The sequence below is a fragment of the Pteropus alecto genome, unplaced genomic scaffold, assembly GCF_000325575.1.
Source record: "Pteropus alecto unplaced genomic scaffold, ASM32557v1 scaffold113, whole genome shotgun sequence".
NCBI classification, from domain to species: Eukaryota; Metazoa; Chordata; class Mammalia; order Chiroptera; family Pteropodidae; genus Pteropus; species Pteropus alecto.
Window position 1 is genome coordinate 7105241 of NW_006433949.1, and position 18630 is coordinate 7123870.

At 48.0% G+C, this 18630-nt stretch overlaps 1 protein-coding gene and 1 non-coding gene across 2 annotated transcripts in view; one reads left to right on the plus strand and one right to left on the minus strand.

Moving 5' to 3' along the window:
• PI4KA (phosphatidylinositol 4-kinase alpha) overlaps window positions 1–18630 on the plus strand; it is a 115630-nt gene that overhangs the window by 79598 nt on the left and 17402 nt on the right. The window contains 15 exon segments of the mRNA XM_025044487.1: window positions 52–135; window positions 1323–1412; window positions 3570–3689; window positions 5792–5884; window positions 7056–7212; window positions 7457–7584; window positions 12562–12720; window positions 13000–13151; window positions 14612–14719; window positions 15307–15434; window positions 16451–16570; window positions 16733–16812; window positions 16917–17110; window positions 18069–18159; window positions 18521–18623. Coding sequence (XP_024900255.1) covers window positions 52–135; window positions 1323–1412; window positions 3570–3689; window positions 5792–5884; window positions 7056–7212; window positions 7457–7584; window positions 12562–12720; window positions 13000–13151; window positions 14612–14719; window positions 15307–15434; window positions 16451–16570; window positions 16733–16812; window positions 16917–17110; window positions 18069–18159; window positions 18521–18623 — 1807 coding nt within the window.
• Window positions 10806–10924, minus strand: LOC112477252. Its single transcript, XR_003045374.1, has one exon. It is a non-coding gene; the product is annotated as a 5S ribosomal RNA (ribosomal RNA).

The following is an 18630-nucleotide window of genomic DNA, read 5'->3' on the forward strand; positions in this document are numbered from 1 at the left end:
AGGGCAGCTTGGGGAAGGCTGTTTAAAAAGGGAGTCCTGTTGTACTTTCAGGATATTCACAAGGATCAGCCTTACTACGACATCCCTGATGCCCCCTATCGGATCACTGTTCCTGACACGTATGAAGCCCGAGAGGTAGGCCTGGAGCGGTCCCCTTATTAAGGGTCATTTCACTGCCATCTCCTGTGTCTGTCAGGACTGGCATTTTTCCGTACATTATGTCACTCAATCCCCAGCAGTTTCAGGTGTGAGTCCCACAGTTGCTGGTATCACATGATTTGAACAGGTAACTCACTTAGCCACTCATCTGAGCTGACTCTCACTTCTTTTCTTGGTTCATCTGCCAAAGAGGTTTTAGCTACCTGTCAGTTTATAGTATCTCAAAGCTACATGAGCAACATAGCTTTGAGATGAGCGTCATTGCTCTGAGATGTGCTGGCTCCCTTTTTTTATTGTGGGAGTAGAGTAACGTGGTTCCGCTTTGTGCTGTGCTATGGGAAACTGACGGAGTAAAAAGCTCCAGATGAGGGTGTGTCATGCCAGGTCTGACTCAGAGCCCTCATTGTGACAGCTTGAAGCCCAGCTCAGACTGGAGCTCCCCCAGCCTTAGGCTGGTCACGTCCAAACCTCGGCACCCCCCCAAACCGGTTGCCAACAGGGAGTTCCCCATGCAGTGATGAGGCTCCTGTGATAACTTTTACCTTCCTGGACCTTCCTTCCCCGTCAGTTCACTGACTCAGGACATATGTTGCACAGTGGCTGTGTGTGGCTCTGTGAGTGCGGGCTCTGTCACACAGCCTCATGCAAGAATTACAGACTGAGATCTACTGCACCCAGTAGCCTTGGCATTAGAACACAGTCCCTGTGTGAGTTTGCTAGTGCTGACATAACAAAGTACCACCGACTGCGTGGCTTAAACACCAGAAATGTATTTTCACACATTTCCGGAGACTAGATCAAGGCATTGGCAGCAGTAGTTTCTTCTGAAACCTCTTTCCTTGGCTTGCAAATGGCTACCTTCTCCGTGTGTCCTCACATGGGCACCCCTCTATACATGACCACGTCCTGATCTGCACTTCTTATAAGGACACCAGTCTTCTTGGATTAGGGCCCACCACACTGACCCCATTTTAACTTAATCACCTCTTTAAAGACCCCCATCTCCAAATACAGTTACATTCCAAGATGCTGAGCCTTAGAGCTTCAACACATGGATTTGGGTGGACACAATTAGGCAATAACGTAACTATCCACAGTATGCTGGTGGCCGTCCTCTGACAGCCCAAATACACTGACCTTGGCTTGATCACACCCTCTTCCAGAGCATCGTGAAGGACTTTGCTGCACGTTGTGGGATGATTCTACAGGAGGCGATGAAGTGGGCACCTACAGTCACCAAGTCCCACTTACAGGTACTTCCCTGAAATCATCAAAAAGCAATCTTGATAAGTTTTTTCAAACCACCCAAAGAGCTTTACACAAATTGAATACAAACAGCACTAATGTGAATAAACAGACCAAAAACATTAGTCTAGTGCCTGAGAATAATAGAAGCATCAGAAGCTGATCTGCATTAGCACTTTGGTGGGGCGGGGGGTCGGGGAGGGGGCGGCAGAGCCGGGGGGGTCATTGAATGTGCTGATTGGGGTGAGGAGAACTGGTGTGGTGGGATCCATGTGCAGGTGGCCCCAGGGGAACCTGATGACTCATACAGGTGAGGCATTGGGTCTATGGCAGGACTCGGGGCTGCTTGCAAGATGGGCAGGGGCAACACAGTGGGCTGGGAGGTCTGGCAGGTCAGCAGCAGCAATTGCAGCAGCTCCAAGAGCACAGTGCAAGGACTGAAGTGATGATCTTGAAGCAGAGGCGGAGCTGGGACTCGTGTGTTAGAGCGCCATCTAGGCTACATTTGTAGCTGCAAGTGAGTCCTTTCGGACCAAAGCACTGGCTTGTAAATGAGAATCACTACAAGGGGGACCATTATTCTGAAGAGTGCTCAAGCAGAGATGGAACAAAAATGCCACAATATGTGAGAGGAAAGAGTCGCCCTAAAAGGGATCAAAGATAAGAAAAATGCCACTAGAAGAAATCTGGCTTAACAAAGAGCAGGTGTGTTGAGAGGCGCTTGTGAAATCGGCATCAGCAACACTTGTCAAGATAAAGCTAGTTCTAAAACGTTTCTGGGTGTGGAATCCAGGACGGGTAGAACAGCTAGCTCCAAGAGCCTTGGAGGCTATTTGGAAATGCATTTTGCAAGAATCCGTGGATTGTGCCTGAAGTCACTGTAAAGTTTCTCTTTCTACAAAGATGTTGGAGTAGTGGGGATGGGAGATATTAGGGGAATGAAAAAAATGGAGCCCTGCATTAAATAGGTCTACCAGCTAAGCTGGACAAAACTGGGCCTTGTGACTAAGCCATGCCTGAAACTTGACTTTGTAGCTCTCTAGTATATATGCTAGTATTCTACAGACTGTAGTAGTTTCTCAAACTTCATATTTGGGAAATGTCTGATTTCTTTTGGTTAACATAGTGGGAAGGGGCCTTACCTGCTAAAGCTTCAGTCTAAAGAGGAGAAGACCCATTTTATTCCTAAAAGGGATTGGTGGACAAAAATGAGGTCAATAGAGAGCTGTTTATTTCCTCAGGCCTGGTCTAGAAGGAAGTAGAAAATGAAAAGGCTTGAAATATTCTTGATACTTTCACCAGGCATCCCCTTGGTGTCACCTGAGGCCCTCAGTATCCCTTCTTCCTGCACATCTAGTCTGTCTAAACCCTCACCCCACCAGCCGTTCAGCTGTCACTGCCTGAGGCTTCCTTCCTACAGCCTCAGCTAGCCCAGAACCAGCTTCCACGCCGCCCTCCACACTGGCTCAGTTTCAGTAGCAAATCTGCTCAGTACCTCCCTGCTACATGTGCTCGTTAGCCATTCCTCATCACCATGGGGTCCGTGGTTGGGTTTCTGGGGTTCCAGGAATCCTCTAAAACCATTAGTGAGCTTTTGTGTGTCAGTGCTCATATGCATTTTCCTGAGGGGAGTTACATGATTCTCTCTAAACTCACCCGGCACACAGGGCCTTTTGGCTTAAACTTACCCACTGCCATCTTGCTCCTTGTATTTCTGCAGTTTTGACCCCCGAGGGGCCCCAGAGTACGAGGTCTCCCTCACACCTCCAGGCTTTGTCAGGTGTGCCTCTGCCCCTGCACCCCCATCCACCAGTTGGCCAGGCGGACTCAGGCACTTGCTCTGCCTTCCTGCTCTGTGACACACTGCCCCTAGAAGCGGAGCTCTGCAGCCGTCTCCCCAGCACTGGCAAATAGCAGATGTTCCCAAGGATGTGCTAAGAAATGAGCAGTCCTCCCACATTTACTGTGTGCCAGCTGCTCCGGGGACCAGCTTCATCCTTGTTCACATGGGAGCAGCAGCCAGTCAGAGAGGGGCTCTCACTGAGGGTCTTGCAGTTGCCGGGAGGGGGAGGACTCAGCACTAGAACCAGTGTTTGCTCGCTACCTCATACTTCAGCATTTGGAATGTTATTTTTAAAGTAAAATGGCATTTTTCTCTGTTTCAGGAATATCTGAACAAACATCAGAACTGGGTATCAGGACTGTCTCAGCACACAGGGCTGGCCATGGCCACTGAGAGCATCCTTCACTTCGCTGGCTACAACAAGCAGAACACGACCCTCGGGGTACGTGTGAGCGCCTTCAACCATGGGAGCCCGTGTGGTGGGGAAAGGCCAAAGCTGATGTGTAACTTTTCATGAAAGCCACCTGGGTACCACATGCTGCATGTGTGAGGGGCACTTGAAGTGTCTGTGAGAGATCCCCAGGTTCAGAGAAGAGCTGATCAGTAAAGCAGTCATTTTCCTTACTCTGCTTCTGTTTTGAAAATATGGATTGATGGAGATCTCAGCTTGACTCATTAATGAGATCAGATTTGGATTTCTGCAAATCCACATCCATGAGGAAGAAAACTGACCTCTGGTTATACACATTCAGCATCATTTTATAGTCACCTTGATCTGAAATGTTTGACAACTTCCTAATAATCCTCTATTCAGTAGATGCTGATTTGTGCACATCTTCAGCCTCATCTTGTTCTGCTCAAGATTAACGTAGAGGGCAACATGCCCCTGTCCATTTAACTCAGAAAGCACAACTAAGTAGTGCTTTCTGAGTTAAATTAGAGCCTAAGATCAAAACAGGGGCTTGACCACAGGTGGTCTGACTGGAACAGTGCTCTTGGGCATCTCCCACCCCCAGGACCCAGCGCAGGGCCTCAGTCAGTCCTCCGAACCCACCGTGGCTATGTGTGCTTTTGGTGCTTCCTAACTCTCTTTGGGTAGGATAGGGGGAGGCTTCCCACTTGTCTTTTAAGGACACGGTATGTTGGAGGTGCAGTGGCTGAGCATCAGGGAGGGAAGGCAGCAGGGAGCCCTGCCACTTGGGAGGAAAAGGAGAAGGATACTTTTTATTGTGTGTTCTGGCTGTTGCTGTGCTAGCGCTCCCGGCCTAGCCGCCCCTGCTCCATAAAAAACAAAGAGTCTTCAGGCCCCAGGGTGACATCTCCCCATCATATTGATAGGATTGGGGTCTTGTAGGGGGTCATTTCAGAAGTGTGATTTTAGGCCAGCAGATTGTACCACCCAGAGAACTGAGTCAGAAAACCTCGACAGGGCCATCCGCCACACTTTTTGGTGCTTTAGGCATGCACGCGAGTCACAGCGTGCATGAGGGAGCTGGCCTGCCCAGTGGCCCACCAGGGTCTCACAGCTGATTGGTGGCAGAGTCAGGTTCCAGTGCAGGCCTGCTTGATGCCGAAAGCAGTCTCCAAAAAATATGAAGCAGTTTTAAGTAAACTTTTTTTTAATAAACCACTTAAAGTTTTATGAAAAAAACATGTTTTTGTTCTCACTTATATTTTGATTTTTCTCAAAAAATTTTTCCTCCTAACTCTCATTACCCTGCCCCAATAAAATTCTCAATATTCCAACGATTGAGAAATTTGTTTTCCCCGAGAGTATCCGTATGTCAAGCATTGGATAGGTTGTGTTGGTTTGTAGTAAAAGGCACTAAAGGGAAATGGGGATGGTCATGCATGTTGGTAGTGTTTAGTGACGTTGGGCAGAACAGTGGGCAGCCAGCGTTAGGGAGAGGAGTCCCTGAGACCCCCAGTCCTGGAGGGGTGGGAGAGGGGCTGAGAGCTGAGGCTAAAATAAAGGCAGTGAGGGGACGCGTGATTTGTATGTTTTCCCCATTCTGTGGGTTGTCTCTCTACTCAGAGTGTGCCCCTTTTGTCTTGTGCTGTGAGCAGGGAGTAAATGTTACAGAGCCCCTGTGTCTCTGTCACTGCTCTCAACTTCAGTCACCCTCTGCCATCTTTAAGTCACATTTGCACACCAGCACCAGCCGCAGAGGGGACATCCCATGAGCATCAACTCACAGTATTTCCGTTGCGGATTACAATGATTTTCACAACAATCTGGAAAGGCCCGTTTGCCCTCGCCCTCGGTGTGAAAGTAGTCAGGACAGCAAGGTGAAGCCACAGTACAAGCTGCCTCTCCAGAGAAATATTTTGTACTAAAAATTTTTCTTAATCTCTTTTCCATGGGACATATCAGAATAGAGGGAATTCTAAAGTATTTCATTTTATTAACTTGCCAGCACTGAAGATTTTAAATGACTCCTGAATCCGAACTTGATTTCTTAATTAGACTTAGGTTTAGCCATGGTAAACATGAAAAAGACACGTTGCGAAGGTCTGAAGTAATTCTTGATAATTTGTCCGTAGGCAACTCAGCTCACCGAGCGCCCGGCCTGTGTAAAGAAAGATTACTCCAACTTCATGGCGTCCCTGAATCTGCGCAACCGCTACGCGGGCGAGGTACTTCTGTCCCTGTGTCCAGGGCCCTTTGTAGTGTCCTCTTGTTCTGATGCCAGTCAGTTTCTTCCCAGTGGAAAATGAATGAGCGGTCTGGTGAATGTAGAACTCACTTATTTTAGGTAGATGTGAAGGCCTGGAGCCCCAAGAACATCAGCACAGTCTGGAGCATTTATGGCAATTGTTCACTATACTGGCTACACTGAAGCATTCTGTTTTTCTGGCTTTTTTTTTTTTTAAGTGATAGCAAACATTTATTGAGCGCGTTATCTGGGGCAATTGTAAGGTATACATTCCGTTATTCCAATTTTACAGATAAAGAAACTGAGGTTTCTAAGATTAAGTAACTTACCAAAGTCACCCAGGCAGAGCGGGATCAAGAGCCACATCTGACCATCATGAGGGCTTTTGTCCACCATACCATAGTTTGTCTCAGCCTGACAAGTTGCTTCACCTCTCTGGGCCCCAGTTTTCTCATCTGTAAAACATAGGAGCTAGCCTACGCCATTTCAGAGGTTCCTGAAAGTCTGTCGGTGGCCTGGTTTAAGTGAGGGACTTACTCCCCACCAAGAGCTCTGCAACTTGCTTATTCCAACAGTCACTCTTCCCATAAGCCCCGGCAGTGGAACCCATTGCCCCCCTCAGCTGCCACTGACCCTGCATTCCCAGTGATCACAAATCGCTCTGAGGGTCTCTTCCATGTTTTGGTTATGGGATGTCTGTTTTTGTGGGTAGATTTGGTTTTGGAAGTGGTCAGATCTCCTCTGTAGTCAAGTCTTTTAAAAAAATTCTTGGGGAAAAAAAAAGTATGACTTTTCAAATAATGAGGCTGATCTTTCTGTTTGAGTCACTGATTGATTCTGAAGGAACTTTATTCAGCCCATGTTCATGCAGCCCTACATGGGCCAGACCCCAAGCTCAGTGCTAGAATACAAAGATAACAGGACCAGGTCCCTGCCCTCAAGGACCATCCGGTATGGTAGAAATGCCAACACATATTTTTAGAAGAGGTTCCCCAAAAGCTGTGAGCAGTGGTAGCATTGTTGACATCATCCTGGATTTAGGACAGCGAAGCATCCACCAGTCTTGCCTCAGGCACAGTTAGGTGGCTGCCAGCGTCTCGCCCATGTGTCTAGATTACTTCTGCCTGTGCTGACATGCATGCTTCTTGCAGGTGTATGGAATGATTCGTTTCTCCGACACCACAGGCCATATATCTGATCTCAACAAAATGATGGTCCAAGAGCTGAACACAGCGTTAGACCTTGGGAGTCCGCAGCACTACACTCAAGCCATGTTCAAGCTGACGGCGATGCTCATCAGCAGCAAAGGTGAGGGACCTCTGGGCTCATTTGTTAAGAGAGTATTTGATTTGCCTTCATCATCCTTAGTGAGATGGAGTTCTGATTAAAGAAACAGCTGGAGCTCCCCCAGTGGAGACCTTTGTGCCCTCTCTGGTTGGTGAAAGTAAATAAAAGGCCATCGTTGGCATAGCCAATGCTGTTTTGCTGACCCAGGGAGATCGTGGGTTCAGCCCATGTTCGAGGCCTCTGAACAGTGTGTGTTTGGTTCTAGATTGTGACCCACAGCTCCTCCATCATCTGTGTTGGGGTCCCCTCCGGATGTTCAATGAGCATGGCATGGAAACTGCCTTGGCCTGCTGGGAGTGGTTGCTGGCCGGCAAGAATGGAGTGGAAGTGCCGGTAGGACACCGATGGCAGTCTGCTCTTGAGGGCGGGGCAGAGTGAGAGATGGAGGGACTTGTCCTGGCTCCTCAGCTGACAAGCCTGAGGACTCCAGGAAAGCCTCTCAGCTTCTAGGGCCTCAGCCTCCTTCTGTGTAAGATTGTAATATTAATGCCTGACTACAGGACTGTCATCATGACTAGGGGGAATATAGGTTAAAAGCATCCCTTTGGTGCCCAGAAGCTGTTATTTTTCCATAGCTCAGTAGGGGGAGCCATTTCTCTGAGATTGGAACACCTGTCAACATGCAGTTGTCTGTCCACAAGGATGTTTCTCTGAGCCTGCTAACTTTGGGAGGAACAGCCTTCCTGTGTCCCTTTTTCTGAAGTTGCTGCTGGAGGGGACCCACAGGGAAAGTCCTGTCTGCCCTTTCAGATGATTGGATGAATACCTAAGAAGAGTTTTATTTTTCAAAGATCCAGTTAATTTTCATGGTAACGGAATTTGATGTGTTTTTTCTGTTTCTTAAGATCAGTTAAGTGGTCAAAGGAGTGTTTTGTTTTTCTTGTCCTCTGAGGAAAATTGGAATATTTCCAAAGATGGAATTAGAATGTTCCAGGCAAGTGGTGATGGCAGTAATCATAATACTTCACATTTGCGTGGTATTTTATAACTGTGTGGAGTTTGTGTCGGGCACACCAGTCAGAGTTTGAGGAAAGGTTTTGGTCCAGTTGTCTTCTGTGGGAGATTAGTAAACTTCGTCAGGGAGAGGCACTTGCCCCTGCCTCTCAGAAGAATCGATTAGGGCCTTGGGCTTACCAGGAGTGTCAGGACCCTTTCCGTATGGAACTAAAGTGTGCACGGGTTCTCAAGGCGGCCAGCTCTGCTGTCATCAGAGAGTATGCAGAAGGGCCTAAGGGAGTCACACTGCAGCCTGCAGGGCTCTGACCCCAAAGCAGTATTCCTTATCTGTATAATGAGAATAATGAGAGCATTTATGGCATAGAGTTGCTGTGAGGATTAAATGACTATATTCACCTCTCAGGCCAGGAACAGTGCCTAGCTCATATTAAGCTATCGGTAAGTGCTAACTGCTGTTGTGGTGGCGGCTGTTGTCATTACCAGGCAGAGGATTCTTCAGTGACAGCTGTACACCATTGCCATCATATACAACCATTTTCTCCCTGTCATCTGTTATGTTTTATTTTCATTTATTTTACTATTCCATTTGCTATACACCTTATTTATTTTTTCTAATAGTCAAAAACCTTCCAAAAAAATTAAGAAAAGGATTTTTTAAGGCTTAAGTATTCAAATATTTCCCATTTCTCACATTCTTCAATCTTCTGTATACCCAAATTTGCCCAAAGAACTTCCTTTAGCGTTTCTTGTAGTGCATCTTCATTTTTTATGCATCTGGATATTTTTCCTGGCTCTAGGATCCTAAGTTGATAGGTTGTTTTGTTGTCATTGTTGCTTTTAGCACGTTAAATACATCTCCTAATGTTTTCTGGCTTGCATTGTTTCTGGAGAGAAGTCAGCAGTCGTCATTATCCTTGTTTCTCAGTGTATGTTATTTGCATTTTTTTCTTTCTTTGGCTAATTTTAGGATGTTGCCCTTTATTTTTGATTTGTAGTAGTTTGCCTGTTATGTGTCAACATGTGATATTCTGTGTATTATCCTGTTGGGATTCATTTAGCTTCTAAATTTAGAGACGTAGGATTTTTCGTCAAACTTGGAAATTTTAGGACAGTATTTCTTCAAATTTTTTTTTTTGCCCCAATTTCTCTTATTTTGAGATTCTAGTTACATATATGTAATGAGTTGATATTGTCCCATAGGTCATTAACATTCTCTTCAGTCATCTTTTCCCCTCTGTTTCATTTCGGTTCATTTTAATTGGCCTGTCTTCCAATTCACTGATGTTTTTTTCTGCCTTATTCATTCTGTTGGTAAGCCGTTTTATATATTTTTTTTAATTTCAAATATCATTCTCAAATTTAGGATTTTTATTTCTTTTATATAGTTTGTATTTTCTGGTGAGAGTCTGTGTATCTTTTCTATTCTTTACATCTGTACCTGTATAACTTTGTATTATAATTACTGTTAAGTTCTTGTCATGTCTGTTAGTTCTAGTATCAGGGTCATCTATGAGTTGGTTTCTGTTGACTTTTCTTTAATGTTTTAAAATTTCCGATTGTGTACTAGATATTATGTGTAGAAAAGCAGTGGAGACTAGGGAGCCCTACTGATTTATTTTCAGAGAATTGGTCTTATGTCAGGTGGTTAAAATGAAGATTACTTCCCCTTGCCCCCAAGGGGCTAGTCTTAGCAAGAAAGAAGCATGGGTTCTTCCTGCTTTTCACCCCACTTTCACTTCCATTTTTTCTTTTCAGCAAAATTAGGAAGAGCAGTCATGGAGGGATTTTTATGTCAAGCAAATTATTGTTCTGTTTGGGGTCTTTCAGATTCTAGTCTGTCTCCCCTGCCATCACCAGTAGCTGTGCTGGCTTCAGGTCACTCAGCCTTTGGATGGCCTTGTCCACCCACTTGTACCCAGACCCAGCACTGGCCCACAAGCTGCCAGGGCTCACAGCTTTCCTCATCCACCACTCTTCAACAGTCTGACAGGTGTGTGTGCGCGTGTGTGTGTGTGTGTGTGTGTGCAGTCTGACAGGTGTGTGCGCGTGCGTGCGCGTGCGTGCCTCTGTGCGTGCGCGTGCGTGCGTGTGTGTGTGTGTGTGTGTGTGTGTGTGTGTGAGTGTGTGTGTGTTATCCAGGTCTTTCTTGCTATTAGCTCAGGATTGAAGGCCATCTGTTTTCCTCTGACTCCCCACCTCTGCCTGTGCGAGGGCCTCCTGTCCAGGCCCAGCAGCACCCGGCAGGCTTTTCTACTTTTATTCTGTGTCTTTTATGTGTTGGATTCCAGTTTTTAATCTTTTTAATTATAAAAACAATATATGCTTATTATGGAGAAGTTGGAAGGTATGAGCCTAATGAAAAAAAAATCATCTATAACCCTAGCTTCAGAAGCAGTTGCTGATGGTATTTTGATGCCTTTTGCATTCATGGGGTGATAAAGAGGTAGTAAGCTTATTGATCTCATTTCAGTATTAGGACACTTCTTGTGAGGGTCTGGAGCCTTTATTCACTAAGGTAGAAAAGAACCCTGATCTCTTGGTACAGTGCTCAAATTCATGACTCATTAATTTTTTTAATTTTTTAACTTTTATTTTTACGCCTACAGCACCCAGTCTTCCTAGGTGGTCTCCCATCCAAGTACTAACCAGGCCCTACCCCGCTTAGCTTCCGAGATCAGACGAGATCGGGCGTGTTCAGGGTGGCATGGCAGTAGACTTCCAATCTCTTTAAATGTAATCCTTCCCTCTGTTCAGACAAAATCTTTACAGCCATCTCTGACTCCCCTTTTCATACTCCCACAAATGATCCTCGGCAAATCTTGTCAGATTTACCTTTTACCTTGAAGTGTATATCCAGAAACTGGCCACTTCCCATATCCCAGCTGCTGCCCCCTGGCCCTAGCCTCCTTTGCCTCTCTCCTGGAATAGGGAGGCAGCCCCTGGCCTCCCTGCTTCTCCCTGTCCCCTCTCCACCTTCTCCATACACAGTCAAAGTGAGCCAGTAAAACGTGGGTTAAATCAGGTCCCTCCCTTGCCCCAGATCTGTCAGTGCCTTCGTGTGCTAATGCAGAGTAGAAGGCAGATTTGTTTCTGTGAGCTGCAAGGCCCCTGTGCACCTCAACTTTGTTTCCCTCTGCTTCCCTTGCTTACCCCACCATAGGCACAGTTGGGTCCCTGCTGCCTCTGCCCTTTGATCATGCTCCCGCATCTCCTCCAGGGCTTGTCTTAGCTGTCTCCTGCCCACCCTATCTGAAATGTCACACAAACACACCCAGTCACTCTTCCAAGCCCCTTCATAGCTGTTTTCCCCTTGTCAGAGATCGGTGTCCAGTGTCTGTAGCTTGCTTCTCTTGTCTGTGGCTTTACCATAGTCTGGGTGGACATGTTTGTCTTCCTTATGCACCATTTCCAGAGCCTAGAAGGCTCTGGCCCAGAAGCAGCAACCCGGATGTATTTGTTGAACAAATGAATGGGTATGCGGCCTCAGCTGTGGCTCATTGGCCCAGGTGGCCCCACGGTTTTTTCTTCTATCCTAACACTTATATGTGGCAGCAGGAAACAGAAACCGGGCACAGGACCTTGATCACTAAGAGTTCATCTTCTTCATGTTGCAGGCAGTTTGTTGATATCCCAGCCCCTTGTCTGCGACTCTGCCACCTTTAGCGTGTGGACTTTGTCCTCACCCTCACAGCCTCCAGATGGCTTCTGTGCCTCCAGGCAGGAAGGAGGGCAGAGGGCCAAGGCAAGCACCTCCCGCCCTTCTTCCACAGGGCCTCACCTAGTTGATGCTCACCTGCTCATTAATGCTAATGAGAACCTGTGGCCACCCCAATCAGCAGAGGCCTGGATGAGGGTACCTGTGACTGGTTACTCGGCCACCCACACAAAACCATAGGAAGGAGGGGATGGATCCAAGCCTCAGTTGTGTCAGGCCAACAGGGAAGACTGCTCCCTGCAGAACCTCTTGCCTAGCTCAGTGGCAGTTGCAGCCTCCACTCGCCTCTCGTGGTTATTCGTCAGCCCAGTTAGCGGCATGAAGGCATTGTACAGGGTTTGTGAGGGGTGGAGAAAAGAAACTAGTTTCTGGACCAGAATCTGGTCCTGCCTTTGCCAGGTCAGAGCCTGCCATCATAAAACAGGACACACAGAACAGAACGTGGCCTGGCAATAATAGTTCAAGAAAGTGCTTATTGCTAAAAAAGGTGGGAAGTGGGATCATGGATGATCTTTATTTTAATTCATACTTTGTTCGGTTTTCTAAATGTTGTTCAGTGAGCATCTATCCTTTTTATAATTAAAAATAATTAACACATTTCCGTGCTTTACGAGGAGCTAACAGTCGTGTATTTGCAGTTTATGCGAGAGATGGCAGGGGCCTGGCAGATGACAGTGGAGCAGAAGTTCGGCCTTTTTTCTGCGGAGATAAAGGAAGCAGACCCCCTGGCAGCATCGGAAGCCAGTCAACCCAAACCTTGTGCTCCCGAAGTGACCCCTCACTACATCTGGATTGACGTATGTGCCTAGGCCCCACTGCTCCCCCAGGCTCAGCTGTGCTCTGCCCACTCTAGCTGCAGGGGCCTGGCTCAGTGAGCACAGGGACCCGGGGTTATGACTGTCTTACCTAGGGGCCCTCGGTGGTGCCAGCCTTCTCCCCAGGCCACTACCAACCTCTCCCTGCTTCCCTCAGTCCCTGACCCACCCTCCTGAGCTCAGAGCACCTCAGCTGATGACACTGACCTCAGGGTAGGCCGGTGGGCCCCAGCACAGCAGCATGTTCTCCTCCCTGCTCAGTTCCTGGTGCAACGGTTCGAGATTGCCAAGTACTGCAGCTCTGACCAAGTAGAGATCTTCTCCAGCCTGCTGCAGCGCTCCATGTCCCTGAGCATCGGCGGGGCCAAGGGGAGCATGAACCGGCATGTGGCGGCCATCGGGCCCCGCTTCAAGTGAGAGGTTCTCCTTCTCCTTGGGGTGGTGGCGCTGAGTTGCTGGTACTATGGGCATTTTCCACGGGGGTTTCCTGTGGTTGGTCATTTTTTAGCAGAAAACGACCAAGTCTCCAGTATGTGCAGGGCTCCTGGTAGGTGCTGAGTTGCTGGTACTATGGGCATTTTCCACAGGGGTTTCCTGTGGTTGGTCATTTATTTAGCAGAAAATGACCAAGTCTCCAGTATGTGCAGGGCTCCTGGTAGGGAAATCTGGACACGAATGGCCTGGCCCACTGCATCCTGCAGAGCTGGGGCAGTTGGGCATCGTTGTGTCCACAGCAAGGGAGTGTCCAAGAAGCTGGTTCATTCAAGGGCTTGGAGCACCCAAATGTTGGGCAGCCTTTCTAAATCGGTTGGGGTGGGTGGCAGCAAAATGTCACCATTCTAGTGACAAAGTGGTGAGTAAAAATCAGCAGGTTGTATGACAAGCTCAGGCTAGGGGTCCACTCTGAGATGTCCACAGAAAATTTCTGATTATGCTGACTACATACAAAGCCCTGGGCAAAACATCAGACACACCAAGGGAGGACACATAATTTCCTTCAGGACATGTGGCCTGGTGAGGGTCCTCAAGCTAGGTGCTGTGACCAGGGTTGGGTGCTCTGGACACAATAGGAGGGGCCAGACTGACATAGAGAGGGACCTGAGCTGGGCCTGCAGGTGCTTGTGTGGTCAGACAGAGGGAAGGTACGGAGCCCCTCACTGGGGTATGCCCCTTCTCTTGCCTGTACCCCTTCCTGCTGCCCAGCAGTGACACTAGCTCTGTCTGCCCCTCCCCTGAGCTCTAGACCCGCTGGGCACTCCCCACCCCCAGGACCATGCTTCTCAAACCACTACTGAGAAGAGCTAGTTCTCTTTCTCCCTAATTTTAATGTCATGGACCTATTCCTTTATCAAATACAATGAAAATGAATTACTAGAAAAGGATCCACACTGGACTATCATAGCAATGTGAAATTGTGGTGGAAATGAGCAGGTGCTCCCTCTTCATTCCCATACTTACCTCGTCACAGACCAGCATGCACCTGGCAGAAACCAGATGCTTGGTAGATTACTTCTTTTTAACTTTAATTAAATGTTCTACCTTTGTAGCACCTGTAAGTGACTACATTTCAGGGAGTAGTTTCCAGATAGTTTTTAGACGGGAGCTTCTGGCCAAGGCAGATTAACACACACATTGTTCATTTTTCCCCAACAAAAGTGAAGGTTTAAGGAAAACCTTTCCTGAGACATTTTGGGTACAGCAAACCTGTGAATGGTAATTAGCGGCTGTTAGTGCGGTCCTGGCACCCTAGAGCTCTGTCATCTGGAGATGTGCCCTAAGCCCAAGACCCTAGTGGTTTGCAGAAGAGGCAGGGACCCCTCGGAGGTTTGTCACAGGCCATGTGACTCTGACTCATTCCCATGCTCTCTCGTAGACTGCTAACCCTGGGGCTATCCCTTCTGCACGCCGACGTGGTTCCAAATGCAACCATCCGCAATGTGCTCCGTGAGAAGATCTATTCGACTGCCTTTGATTACTTCAGGTACTCCCTTTATTGTGCCATGCCCAGCTCAGACAGTATCCCCTGTTGTCCCTGACCACTAGAAGTCACAGGAGAAAATGGTTTACCTGGTTTATGCCACCAACTTCATTCAGCAACCCTGATGAGGATTTGAATATCCTCAACCCTGTGCTGTGTACTTAGCCCTATGAGATGAACAACAATTTAGTTCAGTTGACTTAAGGAATGAAATGCATCCATTTAACTTCCTAGGCGACAAATGGTTATTGCACAAATAATTGCAAATACTTGCCTCCTGGGGCTTTGCAAGTGTAGGTGGTGATGTTGTAGGTAGACAGCTGCAGTTGTACAATCTACCACAAGCATGCCATTCAGCCAAGCGCTGAAGACATTGCTGATTATAGTGGTGGAGGCGGTCACCACAGGGCTCAGAAAATCATCACACTTTACTGTGAGGGTTAATGAGATACTTGTTGCCGATGACGAGCCTTGGGTAACCTCTTGTCACTAAGAGATCATTGCTATCGCCTCTCATTGCTTTATAATATGCTGCCTTCTAGTCCCTGACTCCAGGCACTCAACTCTTGTCTTCTTGTGGTTGTTTGAAGTTGTTCCCCAAAGTTCCCTACTCAAGGAGAAAAGAGGCTGCGTGAAGACATCAGCATAATGATTAAATTTTGGACTGCCATGTTCTCAGATAAGAAGTACCTAACAGCCAGCCAGCTTGTTCCCCCAGGTAAGGGTTGTTCTGAGCAGTGCAGCTGCTCACAGTGGTGGAAGCTGAGGCATGGGGTGGAGGGTGGTAAAGGATGGAGGTGTGCCAGGGTCAGCCTTGAAGGAGCCGGGTCAGAAGAGCAGTTAGGGCCCAGCCGTGCCTTGGCTTTGGCCTTGCTACACAGTCACCAGAGGCCCAAAGCCTGCCTGGCCACCACTTCTCCAGCCCCAGCTGAGCAGCATGAGTAAGCCCACGAGGCTCTGAGCAAATGCTACTCAATGTAACTTCTTCCAGCACCAGCTCTGTTCACCCACTGCATATCTGATTAGAGACAATCAAGTAGACAGGTGGTTCGACAGGAAGGAATCATGGATGCACCCCTCAAGGATAGGCACTTGGCCCACTGGAGTTGGGGAGCTGGGGATAGTTTTCTAGAAGAGGTGATAATGTGAGCTGAGTTTCTAAGGACAAATAGAATCTAGCCAGTAAAGAAAAGATGCTGAAGTGTAATCAAGTAGCAAACCTCTAGAAGGAAACCATGTTCTTGTTTCTCTAAGCTCAGAGCTGATCCCACACCGCAAATTAGAGATGAGACTTCTGCTCTCAGACCTGCACCTGACAACCTGACTGCCAGGAAAAGAAAAGAAAAATGAAATTGCAGGCACAGTAATTTCCTAAGTCAGCTTCCTGGCTCCACTTAGAACAGGGCAAACAACCCTTATCATCTGCCCCGACGAGTCCTCAAATTATTACTGTATTAAAAGACTACATGATCCTGGAGATCAGATAACTGCCTTCATTTATCAAGATCACTACTATATTTGTTTTATTCTATTTTAACAGCTAGGAGGACTATAATAAATTTTAGTAAGTTTTTCATCTAGAATGGTGAAATAAAGAACTTCTTGGATGTCTAGGTTAGTTCTGCAAAGCTATCGTCGACTGTGTCTCCCCCTCCATGGTCCTCCACTGATTACCTTATCTCTGGTGAAAATCCAGACACTTTATTCTAGTAGCAATAATGTGTTTGCCCACAGATAACCAAGACACTCGGAGCAATCTGGATATAGCGGTTGGCTCTCGCCAACAGGCCACGCAAGGCTGGATCAACACCTACCCTCTATCCAGCGGCATGTCGACCATCTCCAAGAAGTCAGGTCAGTTGAAGGTGTGCCAAAAGATCCCTCAGGTCTAAGTCACATCCTGGCGGCTCAGATGGTAGACAGAGCACTGAAAGACAGCTTCCCCTGGGTTCTAGAAACGAAAGACAGACCAGAGACCTCCAAAGAACACATGTATGGCTCCTCTTTCCTTCCCAGGCATGTCCAAGAAAACCAACCGGGGCTCCCAGCTGCACAAGTACTACATGAAGCGCAGAACACTGCTCCTGTCTCTGCTGGTGAGGCACCGCCCACCACACACCCAAAGCCCCAGGAGGGGCAGGGAAGGGAGCAGAGCAGCATATGGGGGCAGAAGTTTCCATCATCTGTCTCATCTCACCAGGCCACCGAGATTGAGCGTCTCATCACCTGGTACAACCCGCTGTCGGCCCCAGAGCTGGAGCTGGACCAGGCTGGGGAGAACAGCGTGGCCAACTGGCGGTCCAAGTACTTTAGTTTGAGTGAGAAGCAGTGGAAAGATAACGTGAACCTCGCCTGGAGCATCTCTCCTTACCTGGCCGTGCAGCTGCCAGCCAGGTGAGCCCAGGTCACACCTGCCTGACAAGGGCCTTGCCAGAGGTCCAGTGTAAGGGGGCCTGAGCAGGGAGGAGTGTGCAGTGTGTCACTGCCAAGGACAGTCAGGGAAGTGATCTAAGCAGGCTGGTCCTCTGTACATTCACCCCGCACAGACGCCTACAGGGTGTCCCAACCCCTGGAGCCCAAGGAGGCCACATCGGCACATTCAGGGCTCCGGTTTTATTCAAGGAAGAAAGAAGTACATAGAGGCTGCCACTCCATGGAGGTGTCCTGGGGAGGGTTTGGGTTTGTTCCAGGATGTCATCTTTCAGTGGCAGGCTACTCGGAGGAGGCAGCCAGCCACTGAATGTACTGTGAACTCTCCTATGAAAGTCTTACAGGGATAGAACTCTTAGATCAGTGGTAGCTGAGAGGGACTTCTAAGGCCCTGTGTGCAGTCCCACCCCATGTGAATGCGTGCAGGGATGACCTTTCTTCCCCAAGAGCGCACACTTACCTACTGACAGCCTCCTCCTTCTGGTTCTAATTCATTCAGTCCTCTGGATCAGGACCAACCACAGCCTAACAGTGTTTATGGAAAGTCTACCTTGCATTAGCGTGAAAACACACCACCCTCCTACCTGCTAAAGTGCCTTCTCACCCACGGGCTTCCACTCCCTAGATGTACCACTTTAGGGGCCAGGGCAAAGTGGTGTTCTGAAGGCAAGGACTGTAAAGGGAGGCATTCTTTGAGTGGTGAGGTAGGATAATTACTGGTCAAAACAGTTCTGGGATTTTGTTATAGCTGGTCATAATGCTGTCTATTGCAAATACTTGTATTCGGAGTTACCAGTGCATCGACAATGTATACTGTGTTTAGATAACGCTTGGCATTGATCTGTATTCCTCCAGTGCAGGGCTCCCTCCGCCTCTCCCTCCGCCAGTGAGGCCACCCCACCCATACCCTCTGTGTCTGTAGGTTTAAGAACACAGAAGCCATTGGCAATGAAGTGACCCGTCTGGTTCGGTTGGACCCAGGAGCCGTTAGCGACATCCCTGAAGCTATCAAGGTAGCGTAGTGCGTGCCGAGTCCTGGGATCAACATGCACAAAAATGCCTGAAATGCCTGGAAACTAGAAATGTGACATATGTGACAAAAACCTGATGACCTGAGTGGTATAATGATTTTTCAATCTCCGTTTTTCCTCTCCTCATGTGAAGCATTTGTTGTTTACAGTAGAAAAATACTGAATGTGCTTCACCCTATTTGAAGTTGCGCTGTTATACTATCAGAAGCCTTTTCCCATATTGCTTTAAAGGCTTTAAATCATCACTTTTCTAGACTGTCCTTATGAAGTGGGATGGAGCCGGGTATTTCTAGAGGGGATCGGGGACTGCCTGAGCCAGACCATCTCCTTGCTTCCTTCCCAGTTCCTAGTCACCTGGCACACCATCGATGCCGATGCGCCAGAGCTCAGCCACGTGCTGTGCTGGGCGCCTGCAGACCCACCCACCGGCCTCTCCTACTTCTCCAGCATGTA